We start from the raw sequence: 19,876 nt of genomic DNA on the forward strand, positions 1-19,876 counted from the left end.
ATATAATAATAATGGTTTCAAATATTGGTAGAAAGCCTGCTATTTTAGCAGGAGGGTGTAAGTCAAATTGACCATAGTGCTCAAACAGTACTTACCTATTTACCCCAGAAGGATGAAAGGCAAAGTTGACCGTGGCAGGATTTGAACTGTGCCAAAGATCCTACTGGTTTGCCACCTTAATGACAATTATTTCTATTCTAGGCACAAAGCCTGAAATTTTGTAGGGAGGCGATAGTTCATTACATTGACTCCAAAGTTCAACTGCTACTTATTTTATTGACGTGAAAGGATGAAAGACAAAGTAAACCTTAGTGACATTTGAAGAAATGCCATTAAGAAGAAATGCCTTATACAGTGCAAGGTAGCCATGTATCTCTTCTATGGCTAGACACTTACTCCAGTCCCTTTTTCACACCTAGAATAAGGCCACCTTCCTCTCTACTATGCTCTTATTCATCATCATCATTTAATGCCCATTTTCCATGCTGTCATAGGTTGGACGAATTTGACAGGAGCTGCCCAGCCAGAGAGATACACCAGGCTCTATTGTCTGTTGTGGCATGGATGCTGTACCTTATGCTAACCACTTTACATAGTGTGCTGGGCGCTTTTTACATGGCACCAGCACCAGTGCTTTATATGTGGTACTGGCATGGGTACATTTTACAATGCACTGGCATGGGTGCTTTTCGTGTGGCACCAGCATGGATGACACACTGATAAATGCTTGCCATTAAGAATAGAAACCATTCCAAAGCAGACATCTGAGCATGAAGCAGTCCTGACTCACAGGATCCTGTTGAACCACTCAACTCATGCCAGCAAGGAAGGTAAACATTAAATGATGATGATGATGATAATACACACACATACAAACACACAAATAAAATGGTATGTTTTATCTCACCTTAGTTTCAGCCTTCTGGTAGGATTGTTTTCTTTGCTTTCGCACCTGTTTGCTGACTGATGGATCGTGTGCCAGCTTATTAGCTGCACTGGTGATCTTACTTTGCAGCTCATATTCAAGTTCAAGACATGACAACTCATTCTCCATCTGCAAGTAAAAAAGAACTATTGAGGATCATAGAGTTTACTCAATTTCTTTTAATCTTTCACTATATATGTCTTTCTCATATATATATATATATATATATATATATATATATATACATATACATATACATACACACAAACAAATACATATGCATACACAAATATACAGACAGAGCAGCCCAACAGTCTGGATCCACAGAAAGAGAACTTAAATGAAGTCCTTTATTCCATTAAATACATGAGCTTTGAATTTTCTAAATTTATCTGTACTGATGTTAGCACAAATGAATGTGCCTCCTTTAATGTATTGATAGTTCTGGGTAAATTCATGTGAACTACTGACTTCAGATGTTTAAGCTGACCATTCAACTGGACACTGTCTCCAGATCTGCCTGATGGTGAAAGTTTTACCTACCTAAATAATTTGCCCCACTAATAGCAAAAATCTGGTGGAGTACTAATTTGCTGAAGTTATATTTTATGTTGCTCTGATAAAAAAATATTGTCTTTGTGAACAACGCAGGATTGTAAAGTACAGATATATGCTCTTCCTATTACATTACAGTAAACAAATATAGACATTAATCTTTCACTAAATATCCCTGTCCAAACCATAACATAACTAACATCAAATTTCCTATGGATTCAAATGTTCTGCTTTGTGCACATGCATGTGTGTATGTATGTAAGTATGTGTACACATTTACATCTAACATATAAAAAGCAGAATGTGAGCAAAATAGTACAAGTGGGCATTGATAAAAAATAATAAATTCTATCTGAAGAGAGGTTACACTTCTTTAGTCAAAAGAAGTTTCAATCTTTTGCAGATGTTGCACCTCATCAAACAAGAGCTATCAACCATATATAGAGCACTGCAATCTCTTAATGAGAAATTCACTAATCACACTTGGTACCATCTCTATGTCTATCTACATATTCACACAGACAGATGTGTATGTATGCAATCATGGATTCTAGTTTAATTTGGTTTAATACCAACTATTCAAGAGCACAGCCAAATATGATTGCTAGTGTGAAATCTTCTCAATGCAGGTAAACTAGTGCATAGACAGTATGATTTCTAAGATGCCTTTTGCATGGCACACACTACAAAGCTGTATTTAATCACCTTCACTTTAGCATATTCAAGGCCCAGGTAACAGGACTATAAGCCTTCACTTCTTTCACTACACATACATCTTTTAAACAGTACTTTTGTGCTGATATACAAATCTAATAAGAACTTCGTGGGGTTTGAACCTACATCGTCATTGCTTATATCTCAGTGTAATTACTGCTTTGCTATAAGCCCTTTGATTATAGCTACTTGTGCACATCTACACACCTATAATTATTGCAAACACTAAGCATGTACATTAAAAAACAAAAATTCCTTAATGTCTCACTCAGAATAGAAAGAGCAGTGCCCAAATGATAGGTAGAAGATTGCAAGACTCTTATTCAAGAATATCTGACAAGCTTCTGTATAGTTTCCATCTGTCCAATTTCACTGACAAAGCTTGGTTCAACCCAAGGCTATAGCAGTAACTTTCCCAAGGTGCGATGCAATAGAATTGAACTTGGAAGGATATGATTCTGAAAAGGACTTTTTAACCACAACAACTGACTAGTTCACTTGGATCACTTTAAAAGAGTCCAAATGTAATATCCTTATGACTCATAGTATGAACAATTAACAGGTAAACTGAGATTTAACAATAATTTCATGTTTGGCTCTGTTGAATAGGATGGTGTGGAGGTCAGATATACGAAGCCAATGTCATCATCATCGTTTAACGTCCGCTTTCCATGCTAGCATGGGTTGGACGATTTGACTGAGGAATGGTGGACCAGGAGGCGACACCAGGCTCCAATCTGATCTGGCAGAGTTTCTACAGCTGGATGCCCTTCCTAACGCCAACCACTCCGAGAGTGTAGTGGGTGCTTTTACGTGCCATCGGCACAAGGGCCAATCAGGCGGGTACTGGCGACAGCCACGCTCGAAATGGTGTATTTTACGTGCCAAAGCCAATGTGACAATAATAAGAATTTGAAACAGTCAAATCCACAGCTCATTTGTTAAAAACTAATTACTCACTGTTATTATTACGGATTAGTCATAGACTATTTAAAAAATAGCAGATCTCATGTTAATTCTTTTATAAACATCTACATTTTATGTCTATGAAATCTGTTAGAAGTTTTTTTTATGATATGGCAATAGCCAGGCCAAGGTATCTGCAAAGGTGACATGGGTTGGATTCCCACTATTTTCATGTTGACTATGTATGTAAAAGGAAACAACAGATTAAAACAAACACATATTTAAAAATCTGTCCGACAGCTGCTGAGAACTTGGGTATACTTGCAACAGTTTTATTCTACTATAAAATGATATTTTAAACATTTACATATAGCTTGGTATTACTATTAATAATAATCCTTTCTACTATAGGCACAAGGTCTGATATTTGGGGGAGGAGGATAGTTGATTTCATCGACCCCAAAAGGATGAAAAGCAAAGTGGACCTTGGCGGAATTTAATAATAATAATAATAATAATTTCCAGTACTACTTATCATGGTCTGTTGATCCCAGTACTTAGCTGGTCTTTATTTTGTCAACATAAGAAGGATCAAAAGGTAAAGTTCACCATAGTGGGAATTGGGCTAAAAGTATAAAGGGCTTAAGCAATAAAGATGGGAGTAAAACTGCATCCTGGTTTGATCAAGAGCCTTTGAAAACTGGAGGGATGGAGAGAGAGAGGTAGAGTGCAGAAAAATTAGGAAAATAGAATGTTTTGGTGTGGAACTAAATATCCACACACCCTTATAACATCAATGTCACTGGGCACTGCGAGAAGAAAAATAGTATTAGAAGGTACCAAAATCACTATGATCTTCAACTGAAGAATAATCCAGCAGTTTAAACTATATACAGATTATTACAGTAAATAAATTAATCCTTCACTAGTATAATAAGAACTACCTAATCATTTACAGTATGTGGTTGAGTATTCTCAGCATTAGTGCTCAGGCAAAATGAACATGATCCAGTGAATGACAAAGCTGTATGACAGGTACAATTCATCCAACATATCTCCATACAGTTCCCATCCAATTCCACTCACATGGCTAAGGACTGAGCTGGAGCCATGTGATTATGAAGTGAATGTCTTAACCTGCATCACACAACATGACTAAATTTTAAGTGAAGTACAAAATTGTTAATATTCTCCAAGATAAAATATAGACTAGTCAGACACAGTATAACAAAAATTAAATATTTCAGTGACAACACAGGTGACTTTTTTTCTTTCTTTTCCTTGCGAAAAACTTGTGCTTTATGCATTTTTATCTAATGGTTTTTTCCTTATTTTAAAATCCATTACGCTCCTCTGATTAAGTGCTTAGCTATGTTATCCATCAAACTCATGTCAATTTTAGTTACCCTTCATTAAAGAATAACAGACTGACATTCATAACTTACATTATCACCATCTTTTGGTACAAGTTTTGAGGAGAGACTAAAGGCTGTCCGAACTCGCCGCCGGATCGTAGGAGGCTGTTCACCAGGTGCCATCGGTGTGTCTTTTGGAAGATGACCAATAAGTTCCTACAATTATAACAAACATTTTATAAATATTTCTGAAATTCATTTACATCATCATTGAAATCACGAAATAAATATATGAAACTGTAGAAATTGAATTACTTTTATGACAAATATTTTTTATATGGGTTAACATGATTATGTGGGAAGTAAAGTATTAATAAAATCAACTACACAAAAAGCATAAATACAAATTTTCTTCTGCCATAAAATCCACAACTTGTTTGAAATGATAAATTTCATTCCTTAATCTAAACAGAAGGAAAAAATAATTTAGAAAGGAAGACTTCAATATGTTGTTTCTGTGAAATATGGCAGCTAATAAAACGATTTTTCAAATTAACATTTAGGAGAATGTATAACAATATAAAACTAATACAATTCTTTAAGTGATGCCAATTTTTGTCCAAGAAGAAATGGTAACATCACGAAAGAGATATTGAATATGAAAAATATTAAATTACCCCCTCTTGAATACATAGCTGCTTAAACTCTTCATTTTTCTTTTTAAGTGTTTCAATGAGAGCATCTCGTCGATCCTTTAAGGCTTGGTACATTTCCTTCTTCACCTTTACAGGATCAATATTAACTGGAAATATATAAGAAAAAAAATCCATTCAATAATAAAAATAATAGGAGAGTATTGTAGTTTGCTTGAAGCATTGTGTATTGTTTGTAAAGAATAAAAATAATATATCATCATGAGATAAGTTGGATGAGACTAACTGAAGGAGTATCCCTCGGACAGACACCCTTCATATTACCAACCCTTATCTATTTTTCAAGTGAGGTATTTATTTTCCACTGGTCTTCACAAGTCGAAACTGCCAAACTACAAGTGGTATGGTTAACAGAAGTAGACTTAAAATCAACTTTTGTTGAATGGTAACAAAAGTTCATAGAAATACACACACACACAAACTTACATTTTGTTACATGACATACGACTAATAGAAATCTCTAATGAAATGAGAAAATAATTATAACCATCTTATACTGAATGACAAAACAGCAAAATTAATATTATGCGAAATGTCAATATCATTGCATTCCACCAAAATATAAAATAGATAATTAGTACTGCACAGAGTAAAAAATCTTTACACAAGAATTTCACTGTTAGAAAAGACAGGGCCCTCCAGAACAGTTTACCTGCAAAAGCTGTTAAGTTTTTTTTATTTTTTAAGCATACATAAAGTTTATGCTGGTGTCTCTTTGACTGTCCATTATAATTCTTGAAGAAAAGGTTTTTAATGATGTCTGTAGATAAATATAGACTTTCCAACAGAATTTCATTTCTCTTTTCAGTAGATTATTTCAATATTAGGAATAGTTCTATTTTGTTTACTATTAATGTTTCATTTACTTAATGTCTGTTTATGTAGACATGTTAAAAAGGTAACAAGATAAAAGAAAAAAAGGTAAAACAAATACAAGTCACAGGTAAAAAAAAAAAAAATAACAATACTCCATCTAAAAAAAGGAAGAAAAAAAAAACGAAGACAAACCTTACACTCGTGGGCTCAGATCAGCTAATCACTGTACATTATTTTCATTATGTTATTTGTAGCTAGACAAAATAATTCTTGTCCCTTTCAGATCACATTTCAACTATTACAACTGCTGACAGTAGCAGTGCAAGCAAGCGGAAAACTATTGGTAATGTAACTCATAAAAACACAAAGGTTTATGGTTTTCAACTTACAGACAACTGAAATAAGCTGATGTTACCAACTAAATTGAGTATGTTTTGGAGATTTTAATTTTTTACTCAGGACATAAATGGAACATTTCCTCAATTTTTTGAGTGTCAAAGTTAGTGTTACGGAGTACGTTCTTAAGGAGGTAACACGTAACTGGCACGTCAAGCTGCTGTAACAATCCTGGATTACAAACTTGACTGGTTGATTAATTGAAAAAGTCACTTGAAATTGTTTCCTTCCGGATATGATGCAAATCATTGATGTATATGAATTAGAATGATTTTACACAGACATAAGAGAAACAGTTGAATGAGGAGCGGTTAAAAATAGACTGTACAATCAACTGGTACATTTTTCATAACTTAAAATGACTTTATCATCATCATTATTGCGACTATTATTCTTAATATTAGCAATGATAATCAATGATAATAGCTTTAGAGGAAACTGAACTTGTAATACGAAGAGCCAGGAGAAGACCGTCTTAAAATTCAAAATTTGGCCAAGAATTCATTTTTGTCTCAGACACGAATAAGAACCAGTTTCATTGGTTGAAATAGTTTATTCCCCATACATGTTCGTTAGTAAAATAGTTCCAACTGAAGAAATTTGGTACCAAGCTGACAGAATCATTAGCAAGCTGGGCAAAATGCTTTGCGGTATTTCACCTGTTGCTACATTCTGAGTTCAAATTCTGCCCAGATCAACTTTGCTTTCATCTTTTTAGGTTTGATAAAATAAGCACCAAGTTGATCATGGGGGTCAATGTAATTAACTAGCCCCTTCCCTTGAACTTGTGGGTCTTGTGCCAAAATTTGAAATCATCATAATCATTATTATTATTAATGGTAGTAGACTGGTAGAATCATTAAAGTGTTGGACAAAATGACTTGCAACATTGTTCTTTACATTATGAACTGAAATATCGCCAAAGTCAACAGAGTACCAGTTAAATATTGGAGTCAATTGTTTCAACTAATCCCCTCCCATCAAAATCGTTAACCTTGTACCTAAATCAGAAACCAAGATGGTGAGCTGGCAGAATTGGCAGTGTTGGAATAAATGTTTTGTGGTCAAATTCAGTATGTGACACTCTAATTGTATACATAAGACAACACAACATAGTCATATGCAATATATATTATCCACCGGATGCTTCAAACCACATAGGCAAGTTTGAAGACTGCCTCACAAGAATTAAAGAAATCCTCATGAAACTGGAACACCACGTGAGCGTATTTCTTATGGGTGATTTCAACTTCCCCAACATCAAATGGCCTGAAGGTTTTATGCTCTCAGGAATGACTCATTGCAAACAAACACAGGTGGAGTCCCTGTTCAACCTCACCAATGCCCTATTCATGGAGCAAGTTGTACTCAGACCAAATAGGGTGAATAACATTTTGGATCTCTGCTTCACAAACAATATGAACACAAGCTGAAGAAACCATGCCAAAACAGACAAAGCAACCTGGTGCAGCCCGTCAAACCGTCCAACCCATGCCAGCATGGAAAACGAACATTAAATGATGATTTTTGTTACCCTTGCAGCATATTAAGAAGTAATGATAATAATAATTATTATTACTGGTGGAGGTGGTAGTGGAATTGACATATGGCACAAACAGCTGAGTCTTGTAGCATATGGTTATGGTTTTTGTGTTTTGAGTTCAAATCCCATTGAGGCCAACTGTACCTTTTAATCCGCTAAGGATGATTAAATACCAGTGATATATTGAGAATAAATTTGTGGGTTTGTGCCAAAGTTAGAAATCAGTGTCACTAAGTTTGTGTTTTTTTTTACATCTTTTTTTCGTTGTTTGTGTTAGAAGTTGTCTATAATTGGAAAAAGCTATTATCTTAAAAGTTCAGTTTTCATTATATCTTAATATATAAATCTGAAATTGTGTGTTTGTGTGAAGCCTTTTTGAATGTTTATAGAAATCCACATTTTCCACTTTTTCGTAAAAATTTTTACATCAATGGAATTTTCTCGATCTGAACTTTCCAGTGCAGTAATTAGATTTTTTGAGATTTGGCTGTTGTTTCTAGCAACTTTTATATTTCATCCCTGCTACCTGGAACGCCATTCTTACGCGCTCAACATAAAAATATAGAGAGTAAAAGTAAAAGAGGGAGAGGGAGAGAGAGAGAGAAAGTGATACATACAACGTCATAGATTAAACTTTCATCTCAGTATTCTTTACCTATTTTTCATAACATAGATACATAAAAACACACATAACCACACATACATGACCTGTGACAACAACATACACATTGCTCTCAATCTCTATTCATTTCTCCCCCTCTTCCTCTCTCGCTCTCTCAAACGTATACACGTGCAAGTAAACAAGCATTCACGTCGTGGTATATTTACAAAACATTGATGGCATAACTACAGAGTTGTATCCCCCAACTTTGGAAGGTCATAACTTTCATAAAAATGAATATTTTTTTATGAAATTTTCTATGCATATATTATTTATTATGTAGATTCCAAATATACAAAAAATTTCTGTGAAAGTGTTTTGGAAGGGGGTGGGGTACAATATTCGGAAATTCCACTTAAATTCCTCTTAACTTCCAGGAAAATGAATATTTTTTCATGAAATTTTGTACAAATGTATCTTGATGTATGTACATTTCAAGCATGTAGGAATTTTGAAGGAAACAACTGCAGGTTATTTTTGAGAAGTGTTCCCCACTCGGTGGTGTTTCGGAGCAAGTCGTCCATATTTGTTTCATTTTTCTCTATTATGTGCATCCTTAGATTTCTAATGAAGTAATAGGCAGTGAAGAGAAGCAGTCATAAGAAAACTTTTAACTACCCCTATTCCTTTCTCTCCCCCTCTCTACCTCTTCCTCTCTCGCTCTCTCAAAAGCATACACGTGCAAGTACACAATCATTCAGTAAAATATAACTCATGTTCGTCAATGTTTTGTAAATTTACCAAGATTTTCACTAGGGTGTTAGGGTTAGGGTTTTAGGATCAGGGTTAGGGTTTAGGATTAATGTTACGGTTACGGATTTTAGGGTCAGGGTTAGGGTTAGGGTTAGTGTTAGGATTAGGGTTGGGTAATCGTGCGGGTGTTAATCTGAAAAATTACAGATATGTGAAAAGTACCGACACTGCCATCTATTATAACTTTTGTTGTTCTGTTTAATATATACATAGATTATGCCTCCAAAGAAGAGAGTTTGCTGGGGAAAGACAGCAACCGGTTTAAAATGACAGCAACAGACTGCAGTAATGCACCACATTCCAGAAGCTATTTTGAACATAATGCAAAATGGTGCATCAACATCTTCTGCCCAATCTGATAGAATTCTGGCAAAACTGTGTAGCAACAGATCGCCAGCAATTGCTTCATCAGAAATTGCCGTCCTAGCTCCTGCTAAAAGGGATTACCCTGCTATGTATAATCAGGGTAGCGCAAAAAGTTGTTTTACACAAGCATTTCTATAGCCAATTACACGGATGAAATTTACGTATGCTTAATAATTTTACGCAAAACAGCCTTCAGATTTTCCCTATTAATTTCATTGTCTTTTGAATTATGAACATATTTATATCATAAGGGTTTTTTCGTTGTAAGGCTTACTTTTTTAGTTGATTTTCAGCTAGCAAGACTTATCGTAGATGGCATAATAAGTCACACCCGGACAAGGTCGGGTTATACTGCTAGTATGGAATAAAATAAATCAATAACACATTTAAGTAAAGTAGTACTACAAAAACTACAATATAACCTAAGTGTAGCAATTATGTGTGAGTATGTGTAAAGGTCCAATTATAACTGTTAAGACACCACCCTTAAAGCTAATACTGACCTTGGTGGAAAAAAAACACCAAAGATAATACAATACTTCTTTCATTGCTTGGCCTAGTTTTTGCCAATATAAATACCAAATTATAGTTTAAAGAGACAGGCACAGAAAGAAAAGAAGGGAAAAACAGAACAAAAAAAAAATCTCTGACTTTTAACTTACATTAAGGCATTTCCACTAAATATGTCTATATTGCTAACAGGAAGTAATGAAACACTTGTGTACTGATAGGAAAGATGATAACAAGAAGAATTAGTCAAAATGATGTAAAAGAGGTTTTCCAGGAAAAGTTCTCAGAGAGCAAACAAATGAAAGTTATATGGTGTACTTCAAAATATAAAATATCCAGTTTCTCTTACTTTCCAGTTCCTACTTTCACATATACTACATCACCAGACACTAGATAAATACCAAAATAAATGCTTTATTGTTGAGCACTTGTATTTTTCTTTTATCAACAGGATCAAGTTCGTGATAAATTTTTTAAAGAAATAATGGTCAAAAACTTAACTGCTGTTTATCTGAAGGAGTTAACAGGCAAAACAGAGAAAAAGGATCTTGTAAAAAGTGTTATAGTATAAAACCAAACAGTTTAGAAAGTCACTTATTTTGAAAATGGTGATTTAGTCCATTAGTCTAAGAAGAAAATAGTGACCACAACCATTCCAGGCCCTCTCAAGTGAGAAAATAAGGACACTTTATTGATGATATTAACCCTTTAGCATTTAAGCTAGCCATATCAGACCAAATATTCTCCCTGTTTTATGTTCAGGCTGGCCAAATCCAACCTTTCACACCTACTCAATAATGTCATTCTAAATATTATCACATCCTTGAAATCTTATAAGAATTATATTTGAAAGAATAATCTGAGTGCTAAAGAATTAATAAGGAGGCCATTGAATTAACAGAATTGGTAGAGCATCAGACAAAATGAATTGTAGTACTGAGTATTGTCACTTTAGATTCTGAGTTCAAATCACATGAAGTTGACATTTCTCTTGATCCTTACAAATAAATCTGTCATAAACTGAGGTCAATGTAATTGACTGCACATATCTTTAGAATGTGTAGCCTTGAGTCTAAGAAATAGATATAGTTAAAGTTCAACTTGAACTTTTACCCAAGCAAGAAATCATGAATAGAGGTTCCACAAAGCTAGCTCTAATCTGAGCTGACCACACTAATACATTTTTTTAGAATTTTCATGAGACTTGGCCTATCAGTTATGACCTCCCTTAATACACTACCTTTGCCCTTGCAGCTAATGCTCATAATACTATTGTGTTGACTATTTAGAATAATATTCCTGCATTATCAGACCTATTAAAAGAGTAATTAGCATACTCATAACCTTGCCCCACTTAAACATCTCAGCAAGAATCCCTGGTGGACCCAACTTAGCTTGTTCTATTTGATAATTCAATCAGCAGAATTCCAAAAACTTTGATTTCTCTGCTTTTCTTGTACCATGGTCATAGCCACCATCAGACTAGTGTACCTGTTTTGGTGTTTTCCCAGCATGACAAAATTCCAATGACATTATCCATCATTAATTATAGAGGTAACCTATACAAATTCTACATAATACTGCTCCATTTTGCTTATCAATTAGTTCTACTTATGGAAGATAGTCAGAGATTACAGATGCAATAATTTTGCTAATTGGTAGTTTCCTATTGTCTTAAATTGAATCTGATGTGCATTATTAGGATAATGTAGTCCTTGATATACTACATATAAAAAAGAAAACCAGCATATGATGATCATGACTTCAACTCTTTTGATCACATGTCTGTTGAACCAGGGCTCACCTGGGGCTAAACAATAACTGCCTGCAGCTATCTACTTCCCTGTTGAGAATATATCTACACCATCAATACCAGGTTTCTTGCTTATTCAGAGAAATTTGTACATGTGTTTTTTGGTGGTGTGGAATCTTTTAAAGTACCTCTCATCTTACTAAATCTAACTTTCACTGTACCATCATTGGCAGTGGTGGAGCAATGTTTCCTCTAATCTTTTGCCGTGGGGGTGCTCACTAACATTACTTGATAGTGTGTGTCACCTGAAGACCAAGGAACCTTTCTAGGTCAAGCCATTATTTTGCATTGAAAGGTTACAACTCTGATACTATCGTTTGTCGTTTAATGTCCGCTTTCCATGCTAGCATGGGTTGGACGATTTGACTGAGGACTGGTGAAACCAGATGGCTACACCAGGCTCCAATCTGATTTGGCAGAGTTTCTACAGCTGGATGCCCTTCCTAACGCCAACCACTCCGAGAGTGTAGTAGGTGCTTTTACGTGCCACTGGCACGAAGGCCAGTCAGGCGGTACTGGCAACAGCCATGCTCAAAATGGTGTATTTTACGTGCCACCTGCACAGGAGCCAGTTCGGCGGCACTGGCAACGATCTCGCTCGAATGTCTTTACAAGAATATGTGTGCATGCATGCAAGTAACCATCTTCATTTAAAAAATACAGTTTCATCTTGGAAACTTTGTGTGTATACATTTTTTTATATCCTTTTAAGTGCTAGTTGTAAAATGGGTCCACTAGCACACAACTAAAAGGGGACATTGTTGTGGAATGACACCTGACATTCCACATGACAGGTATCAGCTTTGCTAATTTTGTTAGAGTTACGAGTGAATGCACTCAGCTGTATGATTAGATTTTAGCACAAAGCACATCTTCACTAAATATCAATATTAATGTTGCTTGCCTAGATGAGTTTCCTTCATTGCAACTTCTGAAACCGTCTCTCCTAGGAATCAAAAGAGAAATGAACTTCTTTGGAGTACCAATTTCCTACATTGTCAAGCAGCAATGATATTGGGCATAGCAAAACCTAATCATGAGATGATCTTTAAACATTACAGAAACCCATGAATCTACAAAATAGATACCAATGAGAAAATATCACAGTACGTAGGTAAACAAAATAGATCAGTGATTACAGATAGAACTCAGACAATGACTAAATATAGAATCTCTTCCTCTCTCTCTGTCTCTCTCACACACACACATGTATATTTGGTTGCATCACCTGAACACATACACATATGTGAAACATACATTTGAATGGTAATAGAGTAAAGATTCCTCAGCTTTGAAAGAATACTATATCCTAGTGTGTACATGTGTGGAATATCAAACATTGTGAGAATGTACAGTCATTATGGTAAATATAAGAATTCAGTAAATTCTAAATATTTTATTAATAATGAGGAAGAATATCAAATGTGATGCAAAGTTTAAGTTTTTTGAAGAAAAAAATCCTCAAAACTTTCGTATGGTTTCATTTTTCATTCTCATGGTTAGTCATCATTTAGAAGAATTCCTTCTGACCAAAACCATACAGATAACACTTCAATCTGTTTCGCAGGAATTGCTTTAAAGAATATTGATTCCTCAGGAATTACCATAAAGAATATAGATTATCTAGAAACAGTCATATCAAAAGAATTAGTCACCATTCATGTTATCAGGGTTGTCTAGAAATCTAGAAGATACAGACAAGCTGTGTTGCCTAGGTAACTCAATCAGTGCTACAGTTAGGTCTGGTATTAAGTAGTTAAGGTCAACAGTAACATGGAAATGTTATCAAAAGCCTCTACCAGCAACACTGTAATTTACTTAATGTAATACAGACAGACAGGCAGATGATGTAAATCTTCAATCATAGGACCCTAATAGTTTAGAAATTATCATCCATGTTTAACCCCTTGATATGGACCTGCTTCTGACTGCTACTCATTCTATGATACAAAATGGCTTTTCCTTTTCTGAAGCTCATATTTAAAGTAATACCCTATCATAATTTTATGTACAACCCTTTTTGTAACATTAACATAGAGAGGCTCTAATGTTGGCTTGTGGAAATTTTCATTTACTGACTCAGTATGATGTTTTGATGGCAGTTTAACTGCACTTGTAACACTGGAGTGTGGGGAGAGAAGGAAAGAAACAAAACGCTGTGTTACCAATTATTATTGAATCTACTTGGTTTTACTCTGAAGTGTGATACTTTACCATACAAAATATTCAGTAATTTAATAATATACAAGATTTTGACATGCGCTTAAACTAAGTGTATGTTACCTTAAGCGGGAGATAGCATCTCATTTTGGCAAGGTAAAAAACCAGATTAAAACTGTTCTGTAACATACCCATATACTTATTACAGTCATGAAAAAAGACAAAACAAAAAAAAAACAACAACAATAAAAACAATGAAAGAACTCTCAATATCACTTTAAACACCATGTTGAAAGTAGCTCTTTTCAGATAAGTTCCTATTGAAAACTATACAGAAATTCACGTTTTGGATTTTTCTATATAAAGTGAAAGGAACAAATGTCTGGAATATAGACCCTAGATTCAATAGAATTTTTTTTTTGTTTTGTTTTGTTTAAAAAGGAAAAAGAATCCCCCCAGAGAAAGCTTTCAAACAGAAGTTTTAATAAGACTAAAACGTATCCAAAGTTCTTCTGTACTTGCCAGAATAATTTTTAAAAATTCAAGTCATTGATGACTAATACAGCCTATTCTATGCTGCGCAATTATTTCTCATTACATTTTTGACAGTTGCTGCATTAAATATATTAACACTAACATTGTTTTTTTTTTCCTATGCAGATAGCTTCTCTGACTAATTTAACAGAGTAATTTATTCTCTCAAATATCCTGTTCTTAAACTATAATTGGCTGAATACTTTAACAAAATACCTAGTAAAACAAACTAACAGCAGCATAATAATGAGGTTTCAGCTTCTACATAACACATCTTTGTACATGCTTCAAACAGACAACCTTTCCATTTGTTTGATGACCATTTTGCCATGCTAGCATAGCTTGGACAAGAAATGATTTTGAGGTAGGATTTTACAGCCACTTGCCTTCCTGTTGCTAATCCTTACCCAATTTTCAAGAAAGGGATTCTTATATTCCACAGATTTTTGAATATGCAGATTAACCAGTCATACACAATGTCAACATAGCAACATAGAACATAAACATCACCATCATTTTGCTCAAATGTTGTAAAGAGAAGTATCAATATTTACATGTGCACACACACTTTTCTATGCTGCATAGGTCATTGAAGGAGGATTTCTATGGTCAGATGCTTTTCCTGTCACTAACCCTCGCCTGTTTCCAAATAAGGTGAACATTTCTCCATAGTTGGACATGTTTTCATAGATGAAATAAATGAGACAGCTTATATGGCAGTAAAGCTCATTTACCTATTGCATTATGTCAAAACAAGGATGCATAAACACACACATGTATGACAGGCTTCTTTCAGTTTCTGTTTATTATATCCACTCACAAGGCTTTGGTTGGCTATAGCAGAAAACATATGCTCAAGGTGCCAAACAGTGGAACTGAATCTGAAAGCTTGTGGTTGGGAAGCAAGCTTCTTAATCACACACATAAGCATGTGCCTCACATATGAAGGCCATAACTTCAAAGTCACTGTCACCACTCTTCTTGTAAAAGTATAATACACATACACACACATGGCAGGCTTACTAGTTTCTATCTCACAAGATTCACTCACAAGGCATGAGCCAAGGTGCCACTGAGTAGGACTGAACCTAAAACCAAATGGCAGTGAAGCAAAACTCTTACCCACACAGCCATTTTTGTGCCTAGCCAAACCTGCACCTACATTCCACAATGATACTTATTGTAAAGCATGTAACAACTTAGGGGTAAATTACATGCTTTAACAATTTACACAACATCCAAAAATTAAGACCTGTCTCACCTAATACAGAAACATTTAAAAATACTATACACAGTTTTAATCCAGATCAAGCTGTTACTTCTCTGCATTGAGATATCACAGCTCCAGTATTACGGACATGTGATTAGAATGTGGCAGGAGACCTAGAGGTAAATCAAGAATAAAGTGATTGAATAATATCTAGTCTCAGCTGGTCATACTTGGGAGCCCAGCTAGAAAGTATAAGTATGTCAGTTACTTATGATAGCACCCTATGGAAGAGGCATCTGATGACTCTGCTTCCATGACCTTCCAGGAAATGGTGGGCAGAGAAGATGGATGGATACATAGTTTAAATCTTTGAAGAATATTCTACTACTGAGAGCACAATGTCTTTTAATCAATCATGTGAAGATGACAACAGTTGAAGTACTGAGCACAAGTAACTCAGTTTTATAAATAAAAAAAGAAAGAAAGAAAAAAGAATGCATGATCCAAACTAAAACTTGAGACATCAGAAGTGTTTTCCAAATTGCTTGAAGATGAAGATTAAAAAAAAAACTTACTTTGATACAGATAGAATTCATATTCATGAAATGAAAATTTGCCATAATTCAGTTTTTGTGTAATTTATATGTGTAATTAACTGATGTGAGCTTAAAATCAGAGGTAGTATGCCTATGTCCCATATTTGGTTCACTGGAGTCTGCCTTTAAAATATTAGTGTTTTTAGACAGACAACCTTTCAATGAAGATGGTTCAATGAAATATATGAATGTTTTAAAATGCAAGATGCAAAATAAAACGATATAGAAAAATATAGAGAAAAATATGGATACATGGGATGAAATAAAACAGAAAGGAACTGATAGTGAAAGAAAAGAAAACAGAATGAAGAAAAAAAAACAGATGAGAACAATGTAATTAATATTAAATTATTAATTTTGCAAAAGATTCAAAGATATATTGGAATGGGGAGTGCATGTGTATGAGAGAGAGAGAGAGTGAGAGAGAGAGAGAAAGAGAGAGAAAGAGTGTGTGTGTGTACATGAACTAATTATAGATGATATATAGAGGTATATCAATGTTAATGTTGAGTGAATTTAGTAAAACTTCAAAGAGACAATACCATTAGAAAGACTATTGATCTCTCACTTGGTAAAAGAATGAAGTTGAGGAAAAGGACAGAGAAAAATCAAGACAGAGAGAGATAAAGAGCAAGAACAAGAAAAAGTAAGTATATGTAATATATACATATGTATATAGTCACACACAATTTTATATATATATATATATATATATATATATATATATATATATATATTATTGTTGTTTTAATGCAGGGTAGGGAAACATTTTCATGCAGCGGGGAAAAAATTTCAAAAGAAAAAGGTCATCAGGTGGCTCACAAGTTCTAACTCTTATACCTGTGTAAATCTTGTATTGACATACACTAATAGACGTAAGTTTAACATATTAAATTAATGCCGCCACTGAATTTAGGACGTTTATATTACTTATGAGGTAATCTATATTTTTCAGCTAATGTAGTTGGGTATCAAGGGGGTGGTGCAAACCTAATAATAAGTGTTTTATAGTGAAACCAAAATTTCCATTCAAATGGCAATTACCGGACGATTTTCTGTTCGAGTCTAACTGTTTTAAGTCATAGTAGAAATGTGACCTTCATCATCATCATCATCATCATCATCATCGTTTAACGTCCGCCTTCCATGCTAGCATGGGTTGGACGATTTGACTGAGGACTGGTGAAACCGGATAGCAACACCAGGCTCCAATCTAATTTGGCAGAGTTTCTACAGCTGGATGCCCTTCCTAACGCCAACTACTCAGAGAGTGTAGTGGGTGCTTTTACGTGTCACCCGCACAAAAACGGCCACGCTCGAAATGGTGTCTTTTATGTGCCACCCGCACAAGAGCCAGTCCAGGGGCACTAGCAACGAACTCGCTCGAAAACCCTACAAGGCCAGTCAGGTGGTACTGGCAACGGTCACGCTCAGGATGGTACATCTTATGTGCCACCCGCACAAGAGCCAGTCCAGGGGCCCTGGCAACGATCTCACTTGGCTTGCCGGGTCTTCTCACGCACAGCACATTTCCAAAGGTCTCGGTCAGTAGTCATCGCCTCGGTGAGGCCCAATGTCCGAAGGTCTTGCCTCACCACCTAAGCCCAGGTCTTCCTGGGCCTACCTCTTCCACGGGTTCCCTCAACTGTTAGGGAGTGGCACTTTTTCACGCAGCTATCCTCATTCATTCTCACCACATGTCCAAACCAGCGCAATCGTCTCTCTTGCACACCACTACTGATGCTTCTTATGTTCAGCTTTTCTCTCAAGATACTTACACTCTGACAGGTATGCACATTTACATTACACATCCAGCGGAGCATACTGGCTTCATTCCTTGCGAGCTTACGCATGTCCTCAGCAGTCACAGCCCATGTTTCACTGCCATGTAGCATGGCTTAGGAATATTGTATAAATTTTATAATTGAAAAATTTACTATATTTTGTACATACGAGTATACCAGCCTGCTGGTGCAATAAAATGGGCTCGCGGGCGCAATTGGACCCTGGGCTGGGGTTTCCCCCATCCCTGTTTTAATGTCTACTTTTCCATACTAGCAAGGATTAAATGAGACTACAGCAGGGCAGAGTATTTTAAGACTAGATGCCCTTCTTGACACCAACCTTCATTTGTTTCGAAGCAAGATGATAATCCTCCAATCTATCAAACAATGGTTATGGGGAAAACTGAAAACAAACATTTAAATGAACCTTTTGATTACAAAGATCGTGCAACATGTTGAGATATGTAAAGAAGCCTAGACATGATTTTCATGGAGGACTGCTAACAAACAACAATATCTGCATTCTAGTTTAAAATCAGCCAACACAGGTGAAGACAAGGGGAAACAAATTCACTCAAACACTCCTTGGCTTTTGAAGGCACACAAACACTTACATACACACATATAAACACAAACATTTACATACATCTATCATCTTTTACTTGTTCCAATCATGCTGGGGTCCCACCTTGAAGACTTTTTTGGTTGAATGAATCAACTCTAGTACTTATTCTATTGGTCTCTTTTTTGAACAGTTAAGTTATGGGGACAAACATACTAACACTGGTTGTCAAGTGGTAGTGAGAGACTAATAATCTCCCACTCTATTGAGCAACAAACAGAGTATTTTTACATTGAGAACTAATGGCAAAGAAATACTTTATGGTTGAGCTTTTTGTTTACAAAGTTTGTGCAATACATCAAAACAGATACAATTTCAGAGTAGACTAGAAGCAAATGACACTCTTAGCAAAAGCAATTGTTTATAATCAGTTAAGAGAACATGTGTAGATGAGGGTAATATTAATTCACACACACATCATATTTAAGTAGAGAGACAATTAAAAAAAAAAAATAACAGGTGCAAGGAATGTATGTATATAAAAAAAAGGTGCATATTACAATTTACATGATGTAATCAAGCCTTCTCTATACAGCTGTTCTGGATGAGTGATGGTTGACTGATATAACAATGCAGATACCCACACACACAGCAAACATATACAGATACACACACAATTCTAAACAATTATAATTATGAAATCTACAGTCCTGATAATATTTGTAATCCAGGGTAGCAAACCTGGAGTTACCTGTCAGAAAAATTACAGCATGATTGCTAATACTAAGCAATCATTGACATCTATTACTACGTGATGCAGTTAGCCGTAATCTGAAGTATACCTGAGAGCTACCACACTACCTGCCTGGATAACTTTATCCCTATACATTCACACACACACACACACACATACAGAAAGACAGACAGACAGACAGATAGATATATACACACACACAACACAGACAAGAGAGTGTGGTGGTTTATACCAAATACATTTAAGAAGA

The 19,876-nt window shown here is 35.2% G+C and overlaps 1 protein-coding gene across 50 annotated transcripts in view; it reads right to left on the bottom strand.

Annotated features, from left to right (window-relative positions):
- Positions 1 to 19,876, bottom strand: part of LOC106875150 (FERM domain-containing protein 4A) — a 363,595-nt gene that overhangs the window by 44,607 nt on the left and 299,112 nt on the right. For all 50 annotated transcript variants that reach the window (XM_089347864.1, XM_089347848.1, XM_089347840.1 and 47 more), the window contains 3 exons: positions 5,133 to 5,257; positions 4,546 to 4,671; positions 908 to 1,054 (listed from right to left, as the gene is read on the bottom strand). In XM_089347864.1, the coding sequence (XP_089203990.1) occupies positions 908 to 1,054; positions 4,546 to 4,671; positions 5,133 to 5,257 (398 nt within the window). The remainder of the gene's footprint in view (positions 1 to 907; positions 1,055 to 4,545; positions 4,672 to 5,132; positions 5,258 to 19,876) is intronic.

Source organism: Octopus bimaculoides, chromosome 2 (assembly GCF_046866305.1).
Source record: "Octopus bimaculoides isolate indiv1 chromosome 2, ASM4686630v1, whole genome shotgun sequence".
Lineage (NCBI taxonomy): Eukaryota > Metazoa > Mollusca > Cephalopoda > Octopoda > Octopodidae > Octopus > Octopus bimaculoides.